Here is a 21,651-nt window from a genome sequence, read left to right as displayed (position 1 = left end):
CACTGTACAATACCAAAAACATTGAAAATAAACAAAAACAATGGTATTCTTTTACCTCTTTTTTTTTTAAAGGGAACATAGTATTTTTAAAATGGCATAAGGAATATAATTCTAAAATGTTCACTTTAGATAAAGATCATGTGGTTTATTTATTTCATCTGGAAAAAATAAGTAAAAAAAAAGAAGTCAAAAACTCTNTATATATATATATATATAACTGGCAAATAAGCTTATATTACCCTTTTACTTTTGAAACAAATTTAATTCATGTTTGGTAGTTTTAAAGTTTTAAAAACTTTTTTTTTTTTTAACTTGGAGAAGAGAAAAAATAGCATGTAAATCATTTCTATTTTGGGGTCGGGAGGAGTAAAATACCCTTACTAAAATCTGACTATTAAACTTATTGACTTTTATACACTGTACACTGACAAAAAGAGTATGGTCACAACTACCAGAATATGGTTAAATTTACCGTGTTTCTGGCTCTATTGAGACGAAACTCGATAATTTTCACTGAAGCACTTAGGTAATAATTTTAGTAAAATTAGCTCTAATAAATACAGTGGCATTATATGCAATAAAATTTTGTGAATGAGTCTCAATTGTGAAATTTTATCATGACTACAAGTTACAAAGGAAGAGGAATTAACATTAAAAGGCTAAAACTTCCTCCCGACTCCAGTTCAAACATTTGACATCATATTTTTTAGATTGTGACTAATCTCTTATTTTACTCTGAGAAAAAAAGTATGGTGAAAACTAACACAACTGTAATAAAATTTACTATGTTTGGTAAGTTTTATTACATCATCAAAAAGCAATAAGATATATAAGGTTGAATGAAATTTGATAAATTTTTTTAATTTTTTTATGATATATTAGAACATGGCATAATTTAACCGAACAAAAACCATTTATTCCGTTGCATTAATTTTTCACTTTTGAATTTTTCTCTACATTTGAGATAATCTATAATTTTTAAAACACGTATTTCGGTAAAATGATACAATACGAATAAAAAAAATACCTAATGAACGATTTAATTCCGTATATTTTGGTTTTATTACCAGAATTATGAGTTTTTTCAACCAGAAATGTCATTACCACCCAGTACGGTAATATCAACAGATTTTTTTCTCCGAATAATATAGGACTATTTCTAATCTGGAAAATGCACAGCGGTAGATAATTTACAATAAAAAATAGCAAAAAGTTTCACTTTACTTTTTCTGAAAATCTATAAATAGATAAATTTACGAATTTCTCTCTTGGGGTACATCCGGGATGCCCTATCCATAGATATATTTGGGAAATTTGTTTCAATGTCAGCACTAAGGTATTAAAACATAAAGCATTTTAAAAATTGAAGTTTTTACTATTATTTAGTATTTATTTTGTGGCAGAGGCATCTTTCCTTGTTTAATATTTACTAATCAATTTCAAATGTTTGTTCTTACAGAAACTAATTGCGAGCGTAAGTGATAATGAAACACTATTTTTCAGACATTTTTACTTTTGAATAAATTAAAAGAAAAATATTTTTAAATATGCACATTTTTATGATATAAATTCGAACTTTTATTTGAGCAAAAAAATTAGTTTGCAGTAAATATTTTGTAAAAACTATGTACTAATTAAAATTTTGCAATTTTAAGCTTTTGATATTTATGCAATTGTAAAACTAATACGTAATTTCAATACTTATACTTGAATATAAATATAAAAATTAGTTATTTTTCCACTTAAAGTTTTCATTATAAATTCTTAAAATTATTGCTCATCAAGAGGATGAAAATTACACGAAATATTTCTCCTTTTTTTTCTACATTTGTGTAAATATATATTAAAAGTTCTTGATATTAATTATTCTGTATTCTTACTTTTATCTTTTACTAATATGCATTTTTAATTCTTACAGAGGGAGCTTTAGTTGGTAAGTTATAAAAAATACTTCCTTAAGCATTTTAATTTGTTTTTCCATTTTGGTGTTATTGATCATTTTTTGAAATGAACCATGGAGGGATTCCAACAGATTTAAATTAATTTCTCAACATTATCCCTGACAATTTATTTAAAGTTTAACTATCTGTTAAGCTAAAGTTATTTTTCAAAACATTTTCAAATTCTTCGCTAATGTTTCGTTCTTTTATCGAGGTTAAATCTTTGGATGGTATTTGTTTGCTAGGCAAGCGTGAAATTCTATACCCTAGCAAATAAACCAGCGTAAACTAGTTTAAATATTTGCTGCTTTCAACAAAATTACTAGTCTGACATGGTGTGTATTTTTTGACTTTATTGCTTGTACAGCACGCGAATACCTTTTTGTGTTGCTAGATTAAATGAAAAAAATTCTAAATTTTAAATACCTTTGAAGCGACTGACGTTCATTCCAGTAGCTTCAGAGCACCATAAAATTGATATAATATGGCGTCTCAAACAAACAAACGTGAAGAAGTTGAAGTTGCTACTCAATGATTGAAAAAGTTTTTTCAATTTATCCCTCGAAAATCGAACTAACTGCAGAAATATAAATATTCTTGCTGGAACGTAGCATATCTGTCTAAGCTACCTACTGAGCATATTTCATTGTCAAGCATAAAAATGCATAAAATAACGTATTGATGTGTCTACCTCCCCATGCTATGGAAGTTCCTTAAACAGCTAATAAATAATAGATGCTTGTATATAACTTATCATACCAAACTTATATAGCTTATTATAACTTGTATATAGCTTATCATAAAAAAACTGAATTTTAAATACGTTTGAAACGACTGATGTTCATTTCAGTCGCGGTAGAACCCCATAAAATTGATGTAATATGGATTTGTGCATGGCGTCTTAAACAATCAAACGTGAATAAGTTGAAGTTGCTTTCCAAACAATTGAAAAAAATTTTCAGTTTATCGCTCACAAATATAACTAATTGCAGAAAATTAGCAATTTTTACTGCCACATAGCAAATCTGCCTAAATTACCTAAAAAGCATATTCCACTGTCAAGCATTAAAAAGCATATAATAACTTGTCGTTGAGGTGTTTCCCTCCCCAGGCAATGGAAGTTGCTTAAACAGTAAATAAATATAAGATGCTTGTATATAGCTTATCATAACATTACTGTGCAAGCTAGATATGTGAAATTTGATGCTGGCAAGCATTGAAATAAGCATATAATAGCTTGTTAAGATGTCTACCTGTCCGTGCTTTGGAACTAGCTTAAAAAGCTAATAAGCATGAGATGCTTGCATGTAGCTTATCATGCTATTGAAATAGCATATGATGCATGCAAGCAAATAAAAACATATAATAGCATGAAAATCTAGCAGATCTACTAATACATATCTAGAAGTAAAATATGTTTGTTGCTGGAGCCAACATGAACTTTAACTTGAGTAGCATGGATTATTACTTTGATGCCGATAGTTTTGGTAAATATATATCGATTCATAAAATTCTTCTTTTAATTATGACTCTAAAAGCTGTAATAATGGTTATTAACTATATTGTTTTAGAAGAGTTTAAAAGCAGTTACGAAATCTTCTAGCGAACGTTGTTTACAGATTTATATACATGTTTCTTTAATGTAATTATTTTTTAAATATAAGATAAATTTCCAGTCATTCTGCTGATTTTTTAATACACATTATTTCTAAACAGAAATTTTAAAAATAATCAAAATATGGTCATACAAATCTAATTACAACGTGACAAATAGAAATAATTTTATCGGGTGCAGTCATTTGATTCCTGATTTGAGTATCTTAAATACTAAAATACTAATTGATAAAATTATTATTGAAAAAACTAAAAGAATTATTTGACTAGATATCATGCGATTCTGGGAAAATACTCTACATTATTCAGAAATGGTTGATTTAGAAATAAATAAAACTAAGTTTAAAAAAATTGCATATTCTGTCACCACTAAAAGACTTATAAAGTTATAATTCAGAAACATAGGCATTACAGAGAAAACCATTAAATTTTAAAAGTTTACCTTCAGAAAGATTTATTGAATAGATTATTTGAACAAAATTTTCTTGTATGTTTAATAAATCCTTAAATGATTTTGTTAGAATTATGTTTATACATAAATGTTCCATATATTTTTAGGAGTTGGCCGAGGATGTAAGTTATAAATACTTTATTTCTAAAGATTTTATTATAAAAGAAAGCGTGATGAAAACTAAAAATTAAATTAAATAAATTAATACTAACTTGAATACTTATTTTTCAAAAAGGAAATCCTTAGTTTTTAGCTTTAAAAGTTATGAAATTAAATCTCGAATGCTTAAGCTAATATATTTTAATTATACAGTTGTGTATGGAATATCGACAATATAGGCAATAGTAATCAATCTTATAAGAAGGGTGTTGCCATGGATAGGAAGAGCTTGCGTTTGTCAACTGTTGAGGTAGTCAAGACCTTCTAGGGGCTGTTGCGCAGACAAAAAAAAAGAAGAAGAATGAATATTATAGACATTTTTAAAACAATTTTAATTTTTGTAAGCTCTTATTGTATAATTAAAATTCTATTATTTATTTTACCTTATATTACACACCGTAAATGAAACATCTGAAATTGTCTAAAATATAAGGAGTCTTAAGATATAATACCCAGAATGATAACTATAGAAATTATCTCAGAATCTGAAATGTACATAATCCATTAAACAAGATAAAAAGCAGTAATTTTTACAAATCTTAAACATAGAAATTGAGTTTGAGAAGAAGTTTCTTTAAAATTTAGCTAACGGTATGTTAAAAAGCAATGATTTTGAAAAATAAAATTTTAGATAGCTCTAGCCATAGTGTAAGTTATTGTAAAATGCAACTATTTCTGTTTTATTTTTAATATAATTAAAGCTTCAATGTTCTGTTACAGTGGAACGAGGCATTTCAGGTGAGGAATAGTTTGCTTTATTAACTGCATATAAAAAGAATATTTTCTAACTCATTATTTATTCTACGCTTAACACTCTAGATTCTTACAACCGACAAAGAGACTCACTTCTATTTCTCGTTATTAATTCTTATTCATCACTTTTTTTGAACCGATATTATCCTCAAAAGCAAAGAGGTTTCATTGATAAAATACGTAATTAAAATAAATATATGTAAGAGCGTTTTGTTTAAATGTTAATTGAAACAAACTGAACCAATGCCCAGATTTAGAAAATATATAGTTTGCCTGTTTTCTGTCTGTATATGAAACTCATGAACTTCGTAGTATCATAATAAAAATCACAATTATTTCATTTCTGATTTCGGGATAAGAAAAATCTTCATTAAGTTATTAAATTGATCTCAGTTTCATAATAGTAAATTTTGTGTTTTTGTTTTCTTAATAAAAAACTCTTAGTAAAATAATTACATATTTAAAGATGGATCAGGAATTTTAGAATGACGAACTATAACTAATCAACCATAGAAATAAATGAAAGAAACTTTTAAAAAACCTATTAATTCAATTTCTTAAATAATTTTACATTCAAAAACTCTTTGTGACGAGAGGTATAATACAGTGAAAATTTATTTCAATTTTAATAAATTACAAAATCCAACTGACTTTCGGTTAAAATCGTGCCATAGTATCGTAATTCAAGTTTTAAATGCAATTATTTTCGTGATAATATAGCTCAACTTTACCCTTATAAAGGATGCAGAAGTTTTGCATAATATTATAGTTTATCTTAGATTTTTCAAAGTCTCTTGCCTTTATTGCAATATCTGCCGTCATGCTCTGCAATTCATTAATATAAAATCAGAAATTTATTTATTGTTGCAATATTTCAAGAATTATATAAATTTTGAAATGTTTCAAATTATTGGAAATTAGTTTTTCAAACAATTAAAAATATTACATATTTAATAGCTTTTATCATTTAATTATCATATATAACATATATTTTTTCCTCGTTAATTAGTTAAATTGTCAGTAATAAGTATTAAATTCTGTAATAAGTATTAAATTCGGTAATAAGTAATAAATTAGCAAATCAGTTAATTAGTAAAGTTTCTAAAAGTATCTTTACGTATACATTTATAATGAGAACTTAAAAGCGAAACTAATTTGTGATATAGATGTTTTATATACTGATACGCAAAATGTTCGCAATTACCAAAATTTAAAATAGGCGCAAACTCGATAAAAAAAACGATCAAAAATAAAATGATATAATCATTGTAGATATATTTAAAAGGGTCCATCTTCTTTTTCCAAGCCTTGATTTTGAAAATATCAGTTTAAATGAGACTCTACTCAGTAGTGTAGAGGTAAATAGATCCAACATTATCATAATAAAAATTCTAAAATTTTTATTATTTAATGCTATTTGTAGCGACTAATAATAATAAAAAATGTTGCAGCTGTAAACAAAATTTCATAGAGGTACTTTCTATGTCCTTTTATTTAATGATCAAAATTGTTAATTTAGAAGAAATTTTTCTTATTTGCAGGAATTATCAATAATGGTAAGTGGAACTTTGTTGATATATGTCCAAAATAATTTTTAAAAAAAATTATTCAATCGCTTTGAGAAGAAATTTATTTACCGATATTTATTATTTGAAAAATGGATTGAATATTTAAATGAATTATTATTTTTAGATGAATGCATCATTTTAATTTTTATGTCACGTTAGGCTAATGCCTAGTAAGTTAACTATTTTGAGTTTATGAGCCAATTTTCCTTAATTAGTTACATTATTAACGCATTTCCTCGAACATTATTATAACATTAATATGTAGACCTTCCTTAAGTTAACAATATTCTCTAGCTGTGTATAACAATAAAATTCACATTTCAGTCGAGATTAACTCTTGTTTTCAAAACATATAATATTTCTTTTAATAAAAAAATTTAGAAAAAGTTATTAAGTGAGTTTAAGTATCAATGATTTTATTAAATATTTGCACTTATCATATTTAACAAAAGAGAAAAATATGATGTTGTTTCGTCTGTATGTATTATCCTTAATTCTGAAAATGTTTTTATATGAAATGTTATGAAAGTCTTTGTTTATACCCTTTATTCAATAACAAAATTTTTGTATGTACTATCCAGCTGCCGGTGTAGTAAGCGGTAAGAAGATGTTTATTATGTTACACTTATATATCTATAAAAGTTTGAAATGTAAGAAAAAGCTGTCAAACTTTCAATAACCATTATTAAGTACAATGATTTTCATTCAGTGAATTCATTATTAAATTTTCAATCCTGATTGCATCGATTAATATTAATTATGAACAAAATTATACATTTAAGATCAATTCTTAGTATTGCCTATTTCTATAAATAATGACATAAGAAGAAGTTTCAAAGCAGTTTAAGCAAATAATATCATGAAAGAGGCAATGAAATTTAAGATCTTCAATTAAAATGTTTAAGTCTTTGATTATTTGGCCGTTGTTAAAAAATTTCAGTGACTTTTTTAAATTTTTTCTTCATATTTTGCTGGATTATATACATAGAAATTCAATATCGATTATGCTGAAAATACATTTCCATATATTTATAAATTCATGACATTCTCTTTGTCAAAAAATATCGTCGCTATTGAACAGATTTCGTTTTAGTGGGATTTAACATAGCTAAACCATACCAAAAGAGTAAGATATTATGCAAGAAAACTTCATAATATTTACTTTCTGATGAATGAGCAGTTAGAAATAAATCAGAAAATCATATAGAATGTACAAGATTTTAAAAATTGCTAGATTTAAAAAAATGAACCTCAGAAACAGTTTAAAGATCATATAAAAGTTATAATATGAGTATTCCACTCTTCATGGGTTTATTCGGTACAAGCAGAAGGACTTATAAATATATGAACAGCTCAACAATATTTTAAAATAATTTTAAATAAATTCATATTAAAAAGAATTGCCTATATACTTTTTGGGAGTCCTTAATTTAATAGAAATCTGTTTGTGTATATTTAATAATTGACTTAATTATATAGCTAAAAAGTTAAAATTTTCTTTTTCTTTTGAATGAATGTTAATCTGAATATATTTTTGCTGGCTTCAGATGTCACGGCACATGGAAGTAAGTTCATTTTATAATTTTAAACATTCAAACTACTACTATTTCAAATTATCTATTACGCTAAGTAAACTATTGATTGCATTTTTTAATTGGATAACCAGTAAGAAACGTCAGGTGTTTGTTAACCAATCAGGTTCGACACATAGACCTGGCCACGTGATGATTAGACGCACCGATATGTGATTAGTTTCACGTAACCACTTGTGTGTGTAACCGCTTCTCCACTAAAAAATTTTGTAAAGCAAATTTAGAACAATAGCTAGAAGAAAGTTGTCTTTCACTGTATGTAATTATTTTGTTGTTTTTCATTTCTTTCCTAAAACATAAAAGTTTAACCTTCTCTAAAAACAACATACATGACTTTTGCTACGTGTTATTAGTTGAGGCACGTTCGAGACAGACTTGGCAAGCACAGAACAAAAAATTGAAAAAAAAAACTTCAGCTAATGTTTGATAGTATACAGATCTACGTAGTGAACTTATAACGTAACACGATGCAGCAAATTTATGCAAAAAATATTTTTTTATTTAAATCATATCCGAAAATTATCAAGATATAATTTGATACTAGCGCGTAAACCAAAAGATATAAAAGTATTTTTAATTTTTTCTTCACAAAGTTGTATTTTTTCCAAAGAATAAAAACTTTTACTTCAAAAGAAACTAAATTAAAGAATACAGTGTAAAATCTTACCGCTCAAATCATATATGATCTAACTTTTGAATCATATTATCAAATATTATCTGACTCTTTGCTTCTTAAAAGTGTCAGATTATAAACTTTTAGTTCTGTTGAGATTTCACATTTTTATGTAAGCACGGTGAAATGTGCTAATTTAAAAAGTTGTTAATATTTCATTAATTTCCTTAAAAGTATAAATTAAAAAAATATTTTCATCATTTTTCTACTTTTTACATCAACAACGAATTTTGTTAAGCAAAAAATTTTTATTTTGAATAATTTCTAAAACTCGCTATAAGATTTTGAACAACAAACTCATTTTGCAGAAATGTTCTTACATATTTAAAAAAAATTTAAAAATTTAAAAAAAACAATATTACATACTAACAAAATTATTTTTCATCTATTCTAAACGAAGAAAATGTGTTTTAAAATTATCTGATGAATACAAATGCAAATCCTAAAAAATTACAAATAAAATTTAATAATATTTTTCATTTAAAAATTGTAAATAACACAGCAATTACTTTCATTCGTAAAAACATATAACAACATTTATTTTAAGATTGAGTTAGTAATTTTATAATAAATATGTGTATTTTTCTAGATCTCTTGGGAATCGTAGGTAATAAAAATGTTGAATTATTATTTTTTATCTATCTTGTCTTATTTTATTAATTTTTTTTCAAGATGAAACAAAAAGTATTAAAAATCACACAGGGGATAATTATGAATGATATTTCATAATTTTGTCTGTCTTACTGCTTTTTATGTAACTTATACTATAAATCATGGCCTTTTTTGTTGCATAATTTAAACTTCATTTTCTTAAGAAGCTAGTATTCAAATTTAAGTAATTTGTTAATTTCTTTACCTCTACACAATATTCTATTAGAAATGAATTTTTAAGATCTAAAACCTTTGATACCACAAATTTGAAATCGGAATTAAGATTGTTTATTTGCTTACTTTTTAGGAATTCGCAAGGTGTAATTAATCTCTTTTAAAGCTAAATATTTTTCGAAGCAATGAAGAACTAATACGGCAATTTCTTCTCTTTATAGAATCAGAGGTCGGAAATATATTCTATATCTATTTGAATAATTTAACTACCTCACCTAAGTTTCGGGATTATAAATTTTATTGTATGTAACTTATATATTTATTGCATGTAACTAATATATTTATTGTATGTATAATATTTTTTTTTCGGAATCTGAGTTTTTTTTAATTAAAAAGAAACAGTCAGCTTACTTAATGTTTATTTAATGTCATTTAATATTTAATTAAAACCGTACTTTTGTCAGTTGCTAGTGACTAAGCACCAAATATTAAAAAAAACATCTATAGGGTTACTTTCCATTAATGGAAAGCAAGATGAAGTTTCCAAAACAATATAAATTATGTCTCACTAAAACGATGCAAATTTCAGTTTATGATAATATAAATTTCCTTTTATATTACTTTATTAAATGTTTCTGCAAAAGTCTCGTTGTTTGTTCAGAAAAATAATTTTGCGCAGCTATTTTTTCAGCTAATGTGATAAGTATTATAAGGAAGTAAAAAAAAATAAAAATTAAAAAAGAAAACACCTTGCTTTTCAAATTTAATGATATACATTTGCTTTGTTCAGCCTACATTTTTGAAAAACAATTAAATTAGTGTCAGAATTCTTTTTTTAAATACAATAACAAAAAGTGTGAGACTTGATAGGGCACCCATTTTTATTAACTAAAAATTAGATTTTAAATTATTTAGTTAAATATTAAATAATAGATTTTAAAAATTGAAATTGATTTTAGTATGTAATTATTTTAATAACAGGTGGTGCTGTTGATCGTAAGTATAATATTTAAACGAAAAATGCTTATTCTTTTTTTAAATAATTGAAATTAGATTTTAAATTGTTTTATAGTTACTTTTATAATTAAGAAAGAATGTCTTTAGAAAGAATTTAGACATTTTAAAATCGAAATTCTAAAATTTAACTGTGAATATAATAGCACTTTAAACTTAGCTTTAAATTATACATATATTACTATTTATTGATAAGATATTACCATTTCAAAGAAGACTAAGTTTAAGAAAGCATATTAAGTTTGATTGCGTAAAACAGTTAGTTATAAGTAAATTAATTGGTAAGATAGAGCTAATGAAGCACATTTGCAATTCCTAGTAGATCCACATTTGACTCAGCATTTAAAAAAAAACATGTATTCAACCTCTTCAACCATGTTAGTTAAGCACCTTTAGCTGACGTACCAGAATTCGTTCTTTTTTGATAATGATCAATTACATCTTTTGAATTTACTTTCTTCAACTAAGTTGTAATCTTGATAGTTAATCCTTTGTTTATTTAATTTTTTTGATCCTTATAAATTGGTCGCAACTCTTTACACAATATATTATGAATTAATTTCAACAAGAATTTTAACCAAAACATATGTGGGGTACATCTACATGAAACAAAAATGGTAGTATATCTTGTAAAAAAATTTACATGACATTAATTACTGACTAAAATAACATATTTTAGATGTTGGACATGCTGGTAAGGCTTTTTAATTTTATATTTGAATGTTAGACATGTTGCTTATTTTTTTACCAAAGGAATAATAAAGTTTCACTTTACATTCATCCCTTACACAACAAATTATTTCTAAAAGAGAAATCGCATAAAATGAGTAACGCTTCAAATATTTATTCTAATGAAGCAAAGAAAAAAAGAAAAAAATTAATTAAGAAAAAAAGGATTTAAAAAATATCTTTCGAATATAAATAAAAATTTCTACTTGTACTATACTGTAAAAAAAATTCCTGTTCATATTACGGTAAAACTTAGTAGAACATAGGTGGTGATAATTTAAACAGTTAAATATATTTAAACCGGAACATCTTGCGGAACAAAAGTCTGATAAACGGAAATTTTTACAGTAGTTATTACCGTAAAATCATTGAATCAATACATACTACTGTAAGAATTACTACATAATATGTAACGGTAAGAATGGGACCGAAGTGTCAGTACATTGTAAAGTAAATTTATTGATACGTAATTTACAGTGCACTTGCAAAACCTACAGAAAAGAAAACTCAACGAATAAAGTCTTTCTTAGGAAAATTTTATTTGAAACAAATACTAAACTTCGTTGTTCCTTTTTTATATACAAACGTGCTTCTTTTAAAATTAAATGTTGCAACATATTTTTTTTTACAAACATATTTTTGTTCCCTTTCATTTCACAAACATATATTTAATTTATTATGTTATTTTAGCTCAAGGCTTAGTTGACAGTAAGTAATATTTCCGTCTTTAATGTTTCCATTCCAGAATTTAACATTTATTCGCATTAGTCAATGCTTCAATATATGAAAAAAGATTTAAAAATCAGTAGATAAATTAATGTCATTGTATCCATAACATATTGTTTGTGTATTGAAAAAATTAAAATATCATTATTTAATTGAAAATAACATTTACAATTAAAAATTTTATTAGACTAGACAAGTTCTTTTTATTTTATAAAAATAATTGAGACTTAATTAATATTAAACTTTGAACGATGTAGAAAAACTGCTAAAAGCCGTTTATGTTTCAGATAACTTTTTCATTAAATACGAAAAATTATATTTTGTTTTAATCATTCAAATTTTTGTACAAAATTTGTAAAATATTAAAATTTTTTATGAAAGTTAACTATAACTACTTATTTTCTTTTGATTTCAAGTTCCGCCCATAAGCTCTAATTAATTTTTCTAAGATAAATTAAGCATTAAAACATACCTCATTAAAAATTGCAGTCAAAAATAAAGTTTTCAATTTTTAAATAAGCATTTGTGCAGTGTATGGTGCATTATTAATGTTCTTGTATATTTTCTTGCAAATATCAGATGTGGATCATGGACGTAAGTATTAACTCCTTAATTAAATATTTGATTTCATGATATCGCAATACAATGAGGCAGAAGAGAAAATAATTCTCGCATGTTAAAAAGAAAAGAAAAATATTATAATTTCTTTTTAATTTAATTAAAATTTCCTTAACTGCACTGGGGCAAATTTTGTTCTCCTTCTTGCGTGAGATATTTCAACGGAATTCATGTCGCTACTTTTAAATCTACCATCATTTATCCTATGCAAGTTACACGTTGCTGTTTCTTTGTTTTCTTTGTATGCTTTTGAACTAGCCATTACAGTTAAGCAGATTGGGAAAATTACGAGAGTCTTGTTGTTTTAAACTCTCCCAATTTAATACATTGTAATTCACATAGCTTGTAAAACATTCCTTAAATCGATTATATTTTGTTTTTCAATTGTTTTTCCAAACTCATTTAAAGAAAATTACTATATACCCGTTATTTATTTATAATCTGTATCCTTGATTAATAATGTTATTCCAGTGCTTTTTGTAAATTTTCTTTTGAAAACAATGTTGAACTAAATGAAAGTATAAATACACCATTTAAAATATCCCCAAAATCAATATTTATTGTTAAATTTTACTTTTTCTAGTTGGAAATGGAATACAAGGTAATAAAATTAAGAAAATTTGGATACATTCTTTTTAGAATTTAAACATTTTCTACGAATTGATGCTGTAAAATTTATCAACTGCTCAGTTGGCTTAGAAGGCGGAGAAAGGACAATTTGATTGGACTGCTTTCTTTCTACCTATTCCACTGGAGAGGTCACGTGAAGAGTTTTAATTATATTTTATTGACCAATACTGTCGGGCAAATGACAAAGCCGAAAAAAGATCATTACAGTCCATAAAAATGCAATTTTAAATTTAAATATCACCTAGACGTGGTGTAAGGCGAGGAACTGAGTTGAACTGCACTTTCTCCAATCTTGATTATTTGCCTTTTGACTTCCTACAGTCTTCTCGGATGAAATAGCCAGAAATCTCAGGGAGCATTTTTGAAGTTGGGGCACGGGAGCAATTGCATTGATTACTTCTTTTCAATCTTAATCCAGACATTCGCTTAATGTACAATAGTTTGTAGTAATTATTGCAATAGTTGTAATATGTAAATTACACGAACAAGATATTTTCTCTATTCAATGTTAAGTTATACTAAAGAAATTTATAAATTTAGAATTATTATTTGTTTTGATTAAACACAAATATTGAATAAATATTTTATTATTTATAACAGGGAATCAAATGATTTATATATTGTTATTTAGAATTTACACTTAGTTTACCCCAATATATTTACATTGCATAATTACGCGAAAAATATTTCGTCATAAACCAATTTACATATTTTCAATAATTCAAACATTTCTGCTATTATCATTGTCTTCGATGCAAATCTCATGGCTAAAAGGTAGAACTGTACTTTTTTGTTTCGTGCTTCTTTTTCAAATTTATTGCTGGAAACTGCTGTAAAGCTTAGCAATTATTAAAGTGACTTAGAAATTTTAAATCTGAGAATAGTTTAATTCTTCGTTACATAATATCATATTTACATTAATATAAATTTAAGAAAATGCAGTAACTGGTTTACAAAAGCACATATTTTAAATTTTCTACTCAACAGTCGCGTTAAGTAGAAGTGCATTAGTTATTATTTGATTATTTAAAAACGGTAGATACAATAACAGATACATTTAATTTATTTTTGTTGTTTTTTAATAATATAATAGTTTTAAAACTATGTCATTGTTTGCACATACAAATTTAACAAGTGTAAAATTGAAAATAATTATTTTCAGCTCTTGCTTGCGGAGGTAATTATTTAAGCATTTCATTTATTTTTTAGTTATTTTTTATTATAGCTTTAAGAAATGTTTTTTTAATTCTCTATTTACAAATATTATTTAATTAAGTTTTTTAAAAAGCTACAAAAAACGCTTCAATTTTTGGATTTAAGAGGAAGAATAACTAACTAAAAAAAAACAAAAATTACAAAAGTACGATTGAAAATTTAATAAGCATCCGTTTATTAATAAGTACCCGTTTATTAATAAGAACCCGTTCATTAATAAGATTCACATGACAGTGCACTTTTTTGTTAAAAAAGTCCATTGTTTTTAGTAAATTAAACTGCATTAAAATTTTTATGTAGGCATATTAAAATGCTATCATTATTTTTAATAATTGAATTTTGATTGAATATTTTTATTTGTTTATTGTTGTTAAATAAAAAAATCACTTGCATCCAATTTCAATATCAATCGAAACTTTTCTCCGTAGATTTTGACATCTTAATTAAAATGATTATTTTAAAAATACTTGTGAGATTGTTTATTTTAAACCTACTAGAATTACTTTTTTGTTATTCCCGTATATTTCTTATGATATGTTAAAATAATAGAATAATTAAGAAATGAAAGTTCCAGTAGTATTAAAAATATCTGCAACATACGAGGTTTCCGTTTCGAAGCTAATGATAAATGAAATTTTTACATACTTTCTATTTTTCTTATAATAATTTATCTACTATAATAAAAAATACTGAAGAAATTTAAAATTTTTTATATTGCAAAATCTTGCCAAATCATTTTATTGAAATACTAAAAACAACTGTCTTAATAATCTTCTGTGACAATTCGTAAAGTATCTTGATAATAAAACTATTAATAAGGGATTGGAAAACATAATTATTGATTACCTAGAATTGTCAATTATGGGTAAACAATAACCTATTGTTGTAACTAACTATATAAAAAAAACTGCGATTGTTAAACAAGAATTGATAAGAACAAATTGAAACGATAACAGGTTTTATCTGCATTTCAAAAACTAACTTTTGTAGCAATATTTCTTTTCAATGCAGTATATTTAAAAAAAACAGCTTAGATAAAATAAGTACTCTTAGAAAAATATATTATCTATGATACTTGAATTCAAAATATTGTGAGCTATAAATTTTACATTCAGCTTTCTCATCTATTTTTCTTGTTGTATATGAAGTCAATTCTAGAAGAATTGGAAGACTTTTCCGAATTCCGATAATTCAAAAATGTTGTAGGGGAAAAAAATAAAAAGTCTAAAAACTCAGAACCAAAACTAAATAAAAGAAAGTAACCTAATATAATTAGCAAAGATTGTTTAGTTTTTAATTTTTTAACTCAATTTATTTATCTTTTAATACTAACATATCTTCCTTGATTTTTAATACTATTGCTATAAATACTGATAGTAGATATTTTGTCAGGAGGATTATGAGGCCTTAACCTTCCTTTTCAACTGGCTCATAATGAGTTAAAAAGACTCTCATTTAATCAAGAATGCTGTTAATTTGTTTCAGTTGCTAGAAATGATAAAAGAATTTTTAAATCATTTATCTTTTCATTTTACCTTTCTTCCCAGTTGGAAAAATTGCTGATGGTAAGTTTCTAAATTAAATTTTACATTAATCACTAGGGTTAAAGTAATATATTAATCTCGTGAAATAAAGCTTGCTTAAGCACCCGATTTTTATACATAATTTATTAACTTATTTAAACTTATTTAATACATAATTTATAATTTTATTTTATTAAGCCCAATTTTTATACATAAACTTATAGCAGAAAATCAGATATGATATTATTTATTTAATTATAATATGTTATGTATTAAATTAATCATCTAAATGGTTCAATCATGGTTAATCACCTAATGGATTATCAGCTAATGGAATGTACCTTTATTTGAAGAGTCTGAACAGTATCTGCAATTTTTAATTAATAAATACACTTTTTCCTAAGACTATTTCATGCATAAGTGAAATTTTTGATAAAAATAATTGTATTGATACAATAAATTTAAAACGAAAATCTTTACACATATTTTTTTCAGAGGTTGCTTCAGCAGGTAAATAGTTTGGATTATTTAATGTAAAATTTTTCACTCATATTGAATCTTATTTTCAATGTGATACGTTTTAAAACATGCCACTTCATGTCTTATGTTTCAAATTAGATCATATTACATTATAAAATACATGACAATTTTTTTCCAGTACAAACTAGTAATTATATTTTACATTATTATATATAAATGAATGTAGAAATTCTTAATAATGCATTATACTTACACAAAACATCAATTTACTTGTTATTTTGAACTTACAATCACGTTTTTGATATATTTTTATATCAGGTGGTGAGTATATCTCTGACGTTTAGTGTAAAAGAGTTTTCTTATTATAGTTCCTGAAATTGCTGTACTGATTTAAAATATATATATACGTAATAAAAATGTTGTTTACACTTTTACCTTTTTAGATCTCCTTGGAGGAGGTATGTTATTTTATGTGTTAGAGATGCTTCAATTTAACCGCTTATATTAGGGCATTTGTGCAGTGCATCTTAATTTTAAACTAATAATTCTCTTTTATATTTTTTACAGCTGCCGATGTAGTTGGTAGTAAGTATTTTCTATTAGTTTCAGCCTTTTCCTATTTAACTCTCAAATTTTGTAGATTTTGATTTCGTTTAATATACAATTCGAAACTATAATTAATAATAAACTCTTTTTAAGTAGGAAAACCATTTCAATTGGAAGAAAAATAAAAGAAATCAGTAAAATTATGTTATTTATCGAATGCTAACCGTGGCAAAATAGTAACTATTAAAATTTCACCTCTTCGCAGAATCTTAAACATTTGCTTAATCTATAAATTGTCGTTAGTTTTGTCAGGTATATATTATAAATGCATCAGAGGATAAAAGAGAATATAGCAATTATTAAATTCCATCCTGCGACATGTTATTTTCAGAAGTTTGAACCTATACATAAAATTCTCTCAAGAAAAAAAAAGCTTTTTATGAAATTTGACTCTAAATAAAATGTTAAGACCATAGCAAAATTAAACATCAGTCACATAATCCACAAAATTCCGCTAAATTTACCATACTGCTGGTAAATGATATTTTTAGTAAAAACAACCCTAATTACGATTGCAAAAACCAGATTATACGATATTTTACTATTTGGCAATTTTTCCATTTGTATAGTAGCAGTTACAACTAACCCGAAACTAAAATCAACAAAACTTACTTATTTCAAACATTTGAAAAACATTTACTTAATTATAGTTATTTAAAGCACATATTAAGTAAAAAAAACTCACAGGCAACTTTAACCGAAATAATAGTTTTTTGCCATGCAGTAAGATGTGATATTAACATAAATGAATTTCACCATATTTTTTTTAATTTTTTCACATGAAATCAAATTTGTTGTTAATTTTTGGCAAATTCATTAACGTAGCACTTTTTCAGAAATTACTGAGCTATTCGGTGTTCCCTTAGAGCCCGAAACACTGTATAGATTACCATACTTTGGTAGTTTCGATCATACTTTTAGTGCAAAAGAAATTTCTTAATAGCTCTAAATTTTATGTCGATAGATCTTCTTTAAGAGCAACATCCCGTTAAATTGCAAATAGGTATATAAGTATTTACCTTTTAGAGTTTCTCTAGACAGTATATATTCTGAAAATTAGAAATAATAGCATTTTTGGGAGTTTTTTCATTTTTTTTAATTAATATGAAAGGTATTTTAATGTTTTGGTTTTAATTTATGACACCGTAATTTATTGTGTAGTTTATTGTAATTACATTTTTAAAACTATCTTTTTGGATAAATTTGACACAACCACATATTTGAATACTGACAAACAAAAATTCCTAAGATAGCAAGTTTAAATAAAACACGCGAACTATATAAAAATGATAGTAATACGTGAAGTGATATTATTGAATATATAAGGATATATTATTTAAGTGGATATTATGATGTATGAAAGTAAAATCCTTACTTTTTGAAAATTTCGCCTCCGTTTAGAAACGTAAAATTAAATTCAGAAAAATAAATCGTTTCTAATTCCATACATTATATAACTTGTATAGAACAATTTTGGACATTTCATATGCAAAAACTATAATCTAAATGTTATGAAATTACATAAAATATAATTTTACAGCGGCAGTAACAAGTGGTAAGTGAAGTTATAAGTTTATAGTTTGAAATTTGTTTTATTCCAATACTTGGTGTGTAAATTTAAAACAGAATTTTGGTACTAAAATTACTTTTCTTTCAGTATATATTTAATTATTAAATCACTTATATCTGCAAGATGTATTTTAAGAATAATACTTGTTTTTTTAACATTTTTCATGTTAAGTTTGAACTAAAAAATAATAATAAATAAAATAAATAAACAAATAAGCAAATTGAAATGCAAAGAATATCAATCTTAAATAATTTAAAAATTCACTCCTATATATTTTATCAATTTAAATCTGAATACTTTAAACAATTTTGTTTCGTAAAAAATTCTACATTTTTACATTTAAGCAGGTTTACTTTTTAATAAAAGCATGAAACATCAAAAAGAATAATTTTTTGTACATCAATCAAGAAAAAAGTATGCATACACGTGTATTTAAAGTTTTTCGAAGATGCCGGTCGACTGTATCGTTGTTAGGGAGCTGACCTTGAGATCTAGCACTCGAATCCCTGATAAGACATTGATGTTCTTTTCTCCTTCACATAACTATTTGTTCTTCTTGATGTGGGAGCAACATGGGCCCACCAAATGTGGTGACCCTGAGAGAGAGCTCAACAAATCTATCCTTCTTGTACCCGAATGATGAAAGTCAAAATCCGGGTGATCTTTGGAATAAAAAAACAAGTTTTTTTGAAGGTTGACAATGATGTTATGGCAGGAAATTAAAAAAAAAATTTTTTTTTCCTCCATATTAAGTTGGTTTTTTTTAAAATTAAAATGTACTTTTTTTCTCACTTTCAGTTGCAAGTACACTCGGCGGTAAGTATAAAAGAACTGAAATTTGGTATTTTATAATCTAAATAAAATTTGAAAAGTAATGAAAACAATGGGAAATTGAATATAAGTGATTAACGGTTTTGTTACAAATCTAGTTCAACCAACTCTATTTCAACAACATTTTTTGTTAATGTTTAGCTGGGAATAGTTTGATTTGTTGAATAAAAATACAACCTTATCATTTGAGACCAAAAAATATGCAAAATCTTAATATTTTATGCCCATACAATTATCGAAAATTTTAAAAACGAATTCTCTTAAACTAAATGCAAAAATTGTGATATCAAAATACTGTACAAAGTAAAAAACACCTTCAAGGCAGTATCCGTACACTGAGAAAAAAACTGGTAAGTAATCCATGCTGTAAACGACATTTCTTCTAGAAAAACTTAGTTTGGGAAATAAAGCCTAAATATAAGGTAAATAAATTATCCGTTTGGAGTTTTTCCGTTCACTTAGTAACAATTCACATTAAATTCTTGTTTTTATACATATAATGCTTGTAAACACACGTTTGATAAAAATATAAGCCTGTAAAGTAAATATAACAAAATAAATGGCTTTCATGACATGCTCTAAGATATCATGATAAAATTATAGAGCTTTACCATATTTATCAAATTTTATCACATATTAAAAAGCCATATTTTCTTATTGATTTTGCAAAAATCAATACTACAGTACGTCCGTAAAATTATTGAAATTTTGGTATATCCATAGAGTTAGAAGAACTGTAAATTTTAACTGAAAAATACTGTAAGTTTTAACCATAATTTTTTTCTGAGTACGAATTCCATTTTCATCATAAAAGTTAATACCATGGATTTCACAGTAGTATTTATCTAATCACATTGATTGAGGGATTTTAAAGAGATTATTACCATAAAAATGATAGTACATCAGTTTTTTGGTTCCCTAAGACTTTACATAAAAAATACTGGCACCTTGAGTGCCCGTAGATTTTACTACAGTTTGATACGGAGTTAAAATACAATACCAAGATACAATTTTTTTTATCTTAAACAGTGAAGGAATGAGTTTGGAATTTCGGTCAGGGCATTTGATTTGATCAGAAATAATTAAAATGAATAAATTAATATAAAATTATCTGACTTAAATTTACAAATCTGTATAATTATCAGTTAACCTTTACTCTGCTCAAAAGAAGAGTAATCTTGTAAAATATTTACTGTATAGTTAATTTTACAACGCACTTAATGTAATAATATTATTATTTAACTTATAATTAACATTATACTGAAACTGTAATGTTAATCACGTAATAACTTTATATTTTAGTGCGTCATATTTTATGAATTTTAAAAATTTTTACAAAATTAAAATCTTAAGAATTAATTTAGAATAAAATAAACTACAAAAAAATAGTAAATTTCCATTTTTTAGAGAAAAATTGAATTATCTTCCATCTAATTGATTGAATATATTTTTTTTATCATTTTCAATTTCTTATTACAGATGTTGTTGGAGGCGGTAAGTAATTACTAAATCGAATTGCAAATACTGGCATTCTCTTTCAATTAATTATTTTCTTAGAAACTCGAGAAATTACAACTACTCATAAGAAAAGTCGTAATGAAAATGTTATTCAATGAAAGAGAAGATTTCTAAAAAACCTTGAGCGAGAATTTCTTCAACGATTATTGTTTTATATACAATTTTAAAATAAATTTGTAGAAAGACAAAATAGAATAGCTCTTCCTAATTTTGATATTTCACCTTTCAGTCAATTTTATTTGCATTTTTAATGCAATATTTGAAATTTTAGCAAAACAAAGACATTCTAAAAAATTTTTGACATCAGCTCTGAGAATTAAATCAAAACCCAAATTATTCAACACGCGTTGTTATATTTGATTTCTAATTTCAGATTCTGAAATTCTTAGCTCCGAAATCATTAAAACATTTTAATTTATCTAAAATGTAATTCTAATGTTTTTCTTCAAATGTAAAAATTTTCAGAAAATTTAACACCTAAACATTTCATTTGATTTTGATGAAATTAGTATATCTTAGATAAAAAATTTGAAAAACAAATTTAAAGTTTCCAGTGCATAATATTATTCTTAAGGAAAACTGGTTAAATAAATTAAAACTAAACAAAATCTATTTC

At 25.1% G+C, this 21,651-nt stretch overlaps 1 protein-coding gene across 5 annotated transcripts in view; it reads left to right on the top strand.

Annotated features, from left to right (window-relative positions):
- Window positions 1–21,651, top strand: part of LOC107449533 (uncharacterized) — a 34,110-nt gene that overhangs the window by 7,462 nt on the left and 4,997 nt on the right. For 2 of the 5 annotated variants that reach the window (XM_071183559.1, XM_071183560.1), the window contains exons 7-27: window positions 1,460–1,474; window positions 1,919–1,933; window positions 4,113–4,127; window positions 4,885–4,902; window positions 6,459–6,473; window positions 7,067–7,084; window positions 8,033–8,050; window positions 9,340–9,357; window positions 10,557–10,571; window positions 11,269–11,283; window positions 12,009–12,026; window positions 12,624–12,638; window positions 13,246–13,263; window positions 14,455–14,469; window positions 16,055–16,072; window positions 16,526–16,542; window positions 16,953–16,968; window positions 17,078–17,095; window positions 18,657–18,671; window positions 19,485–19,502; window positions 20,997–21,011. In XM_071183559.1, the coding sequence (XP_071039660.1) occupies window positions 1,460–1,474; window positions 1,919–1,933; window positions 4,113–4,127; window positions 4,885–4,902; window positions 6,459–6,473; window positions 7,067–7,084; window positions 8,033–8,050; window positions 9,340–9,357; window positions 10,557–10,571; window positions 11,269–11,283; window positions 12,009–12,026; window positions 12,624–12,638; window positions 13,246–13,263; window positions 14,455–14,469; window positions 16,055–16,072; window positions 16,526–16,542; window positions 16,953–16,968; window positions 17,078–17,095; window positions 18,657–18,671; window positions 19,485–19,502; window positions 20,997–21,011 (345 nt within the window). The remainder of the gene's footprint in view (window positions 1–1,459; window positions 1,475–1,918; window positions 1,934–4,112; window positions 4,128–4,884; window positions 4,903–6,458; window positions 6,474–7,066; window positions 7,085–8,032; window positions 8,051–9,339; window positions 9,358–10,556; window positions 10,572–11,268; window positions 11,284–12,008; window positions 12,027–12,623; window positions 12,639–13,245; window positions 13,264–14,454; window positions 14,470–16,054; window positions 16,073–16,525; window positions 16,543–16,952; window positions 16,969–17,077; window positions 17,096–18,656; window positions 18,672–19,484; window positions 19,503–20,996; window positions 21,012–21,651) is intronic. The other 3 variants (XM_071183561.1, XM_071183562.1, XM_071183563.1) reach the window with 3 other exon arrangements.

The sequence above is a fragment of the Parasteatoda tepidariorum genome, chromosome 7 (genome assembly GCF_043381705.1).
Source record: "Parasteatoda tepidariorum isolate YZ-2023 chromosome 7, CAS_Ptep_4.0, whole genome shotgun sequence".
In the NCBI taxonomy this organism is placed as follows: Eukaryota; Metazoa; Arthropoda; class Arachnida; order Araneae; family Theridiidae; genus Parasteatoda; species Parasteatoda tepidariorum.
The sequence above is the reverse complement of the archived record's forward strand: the minus strand, read 5'-3'. Positions and strand labels throughout refer to the sequence as shown.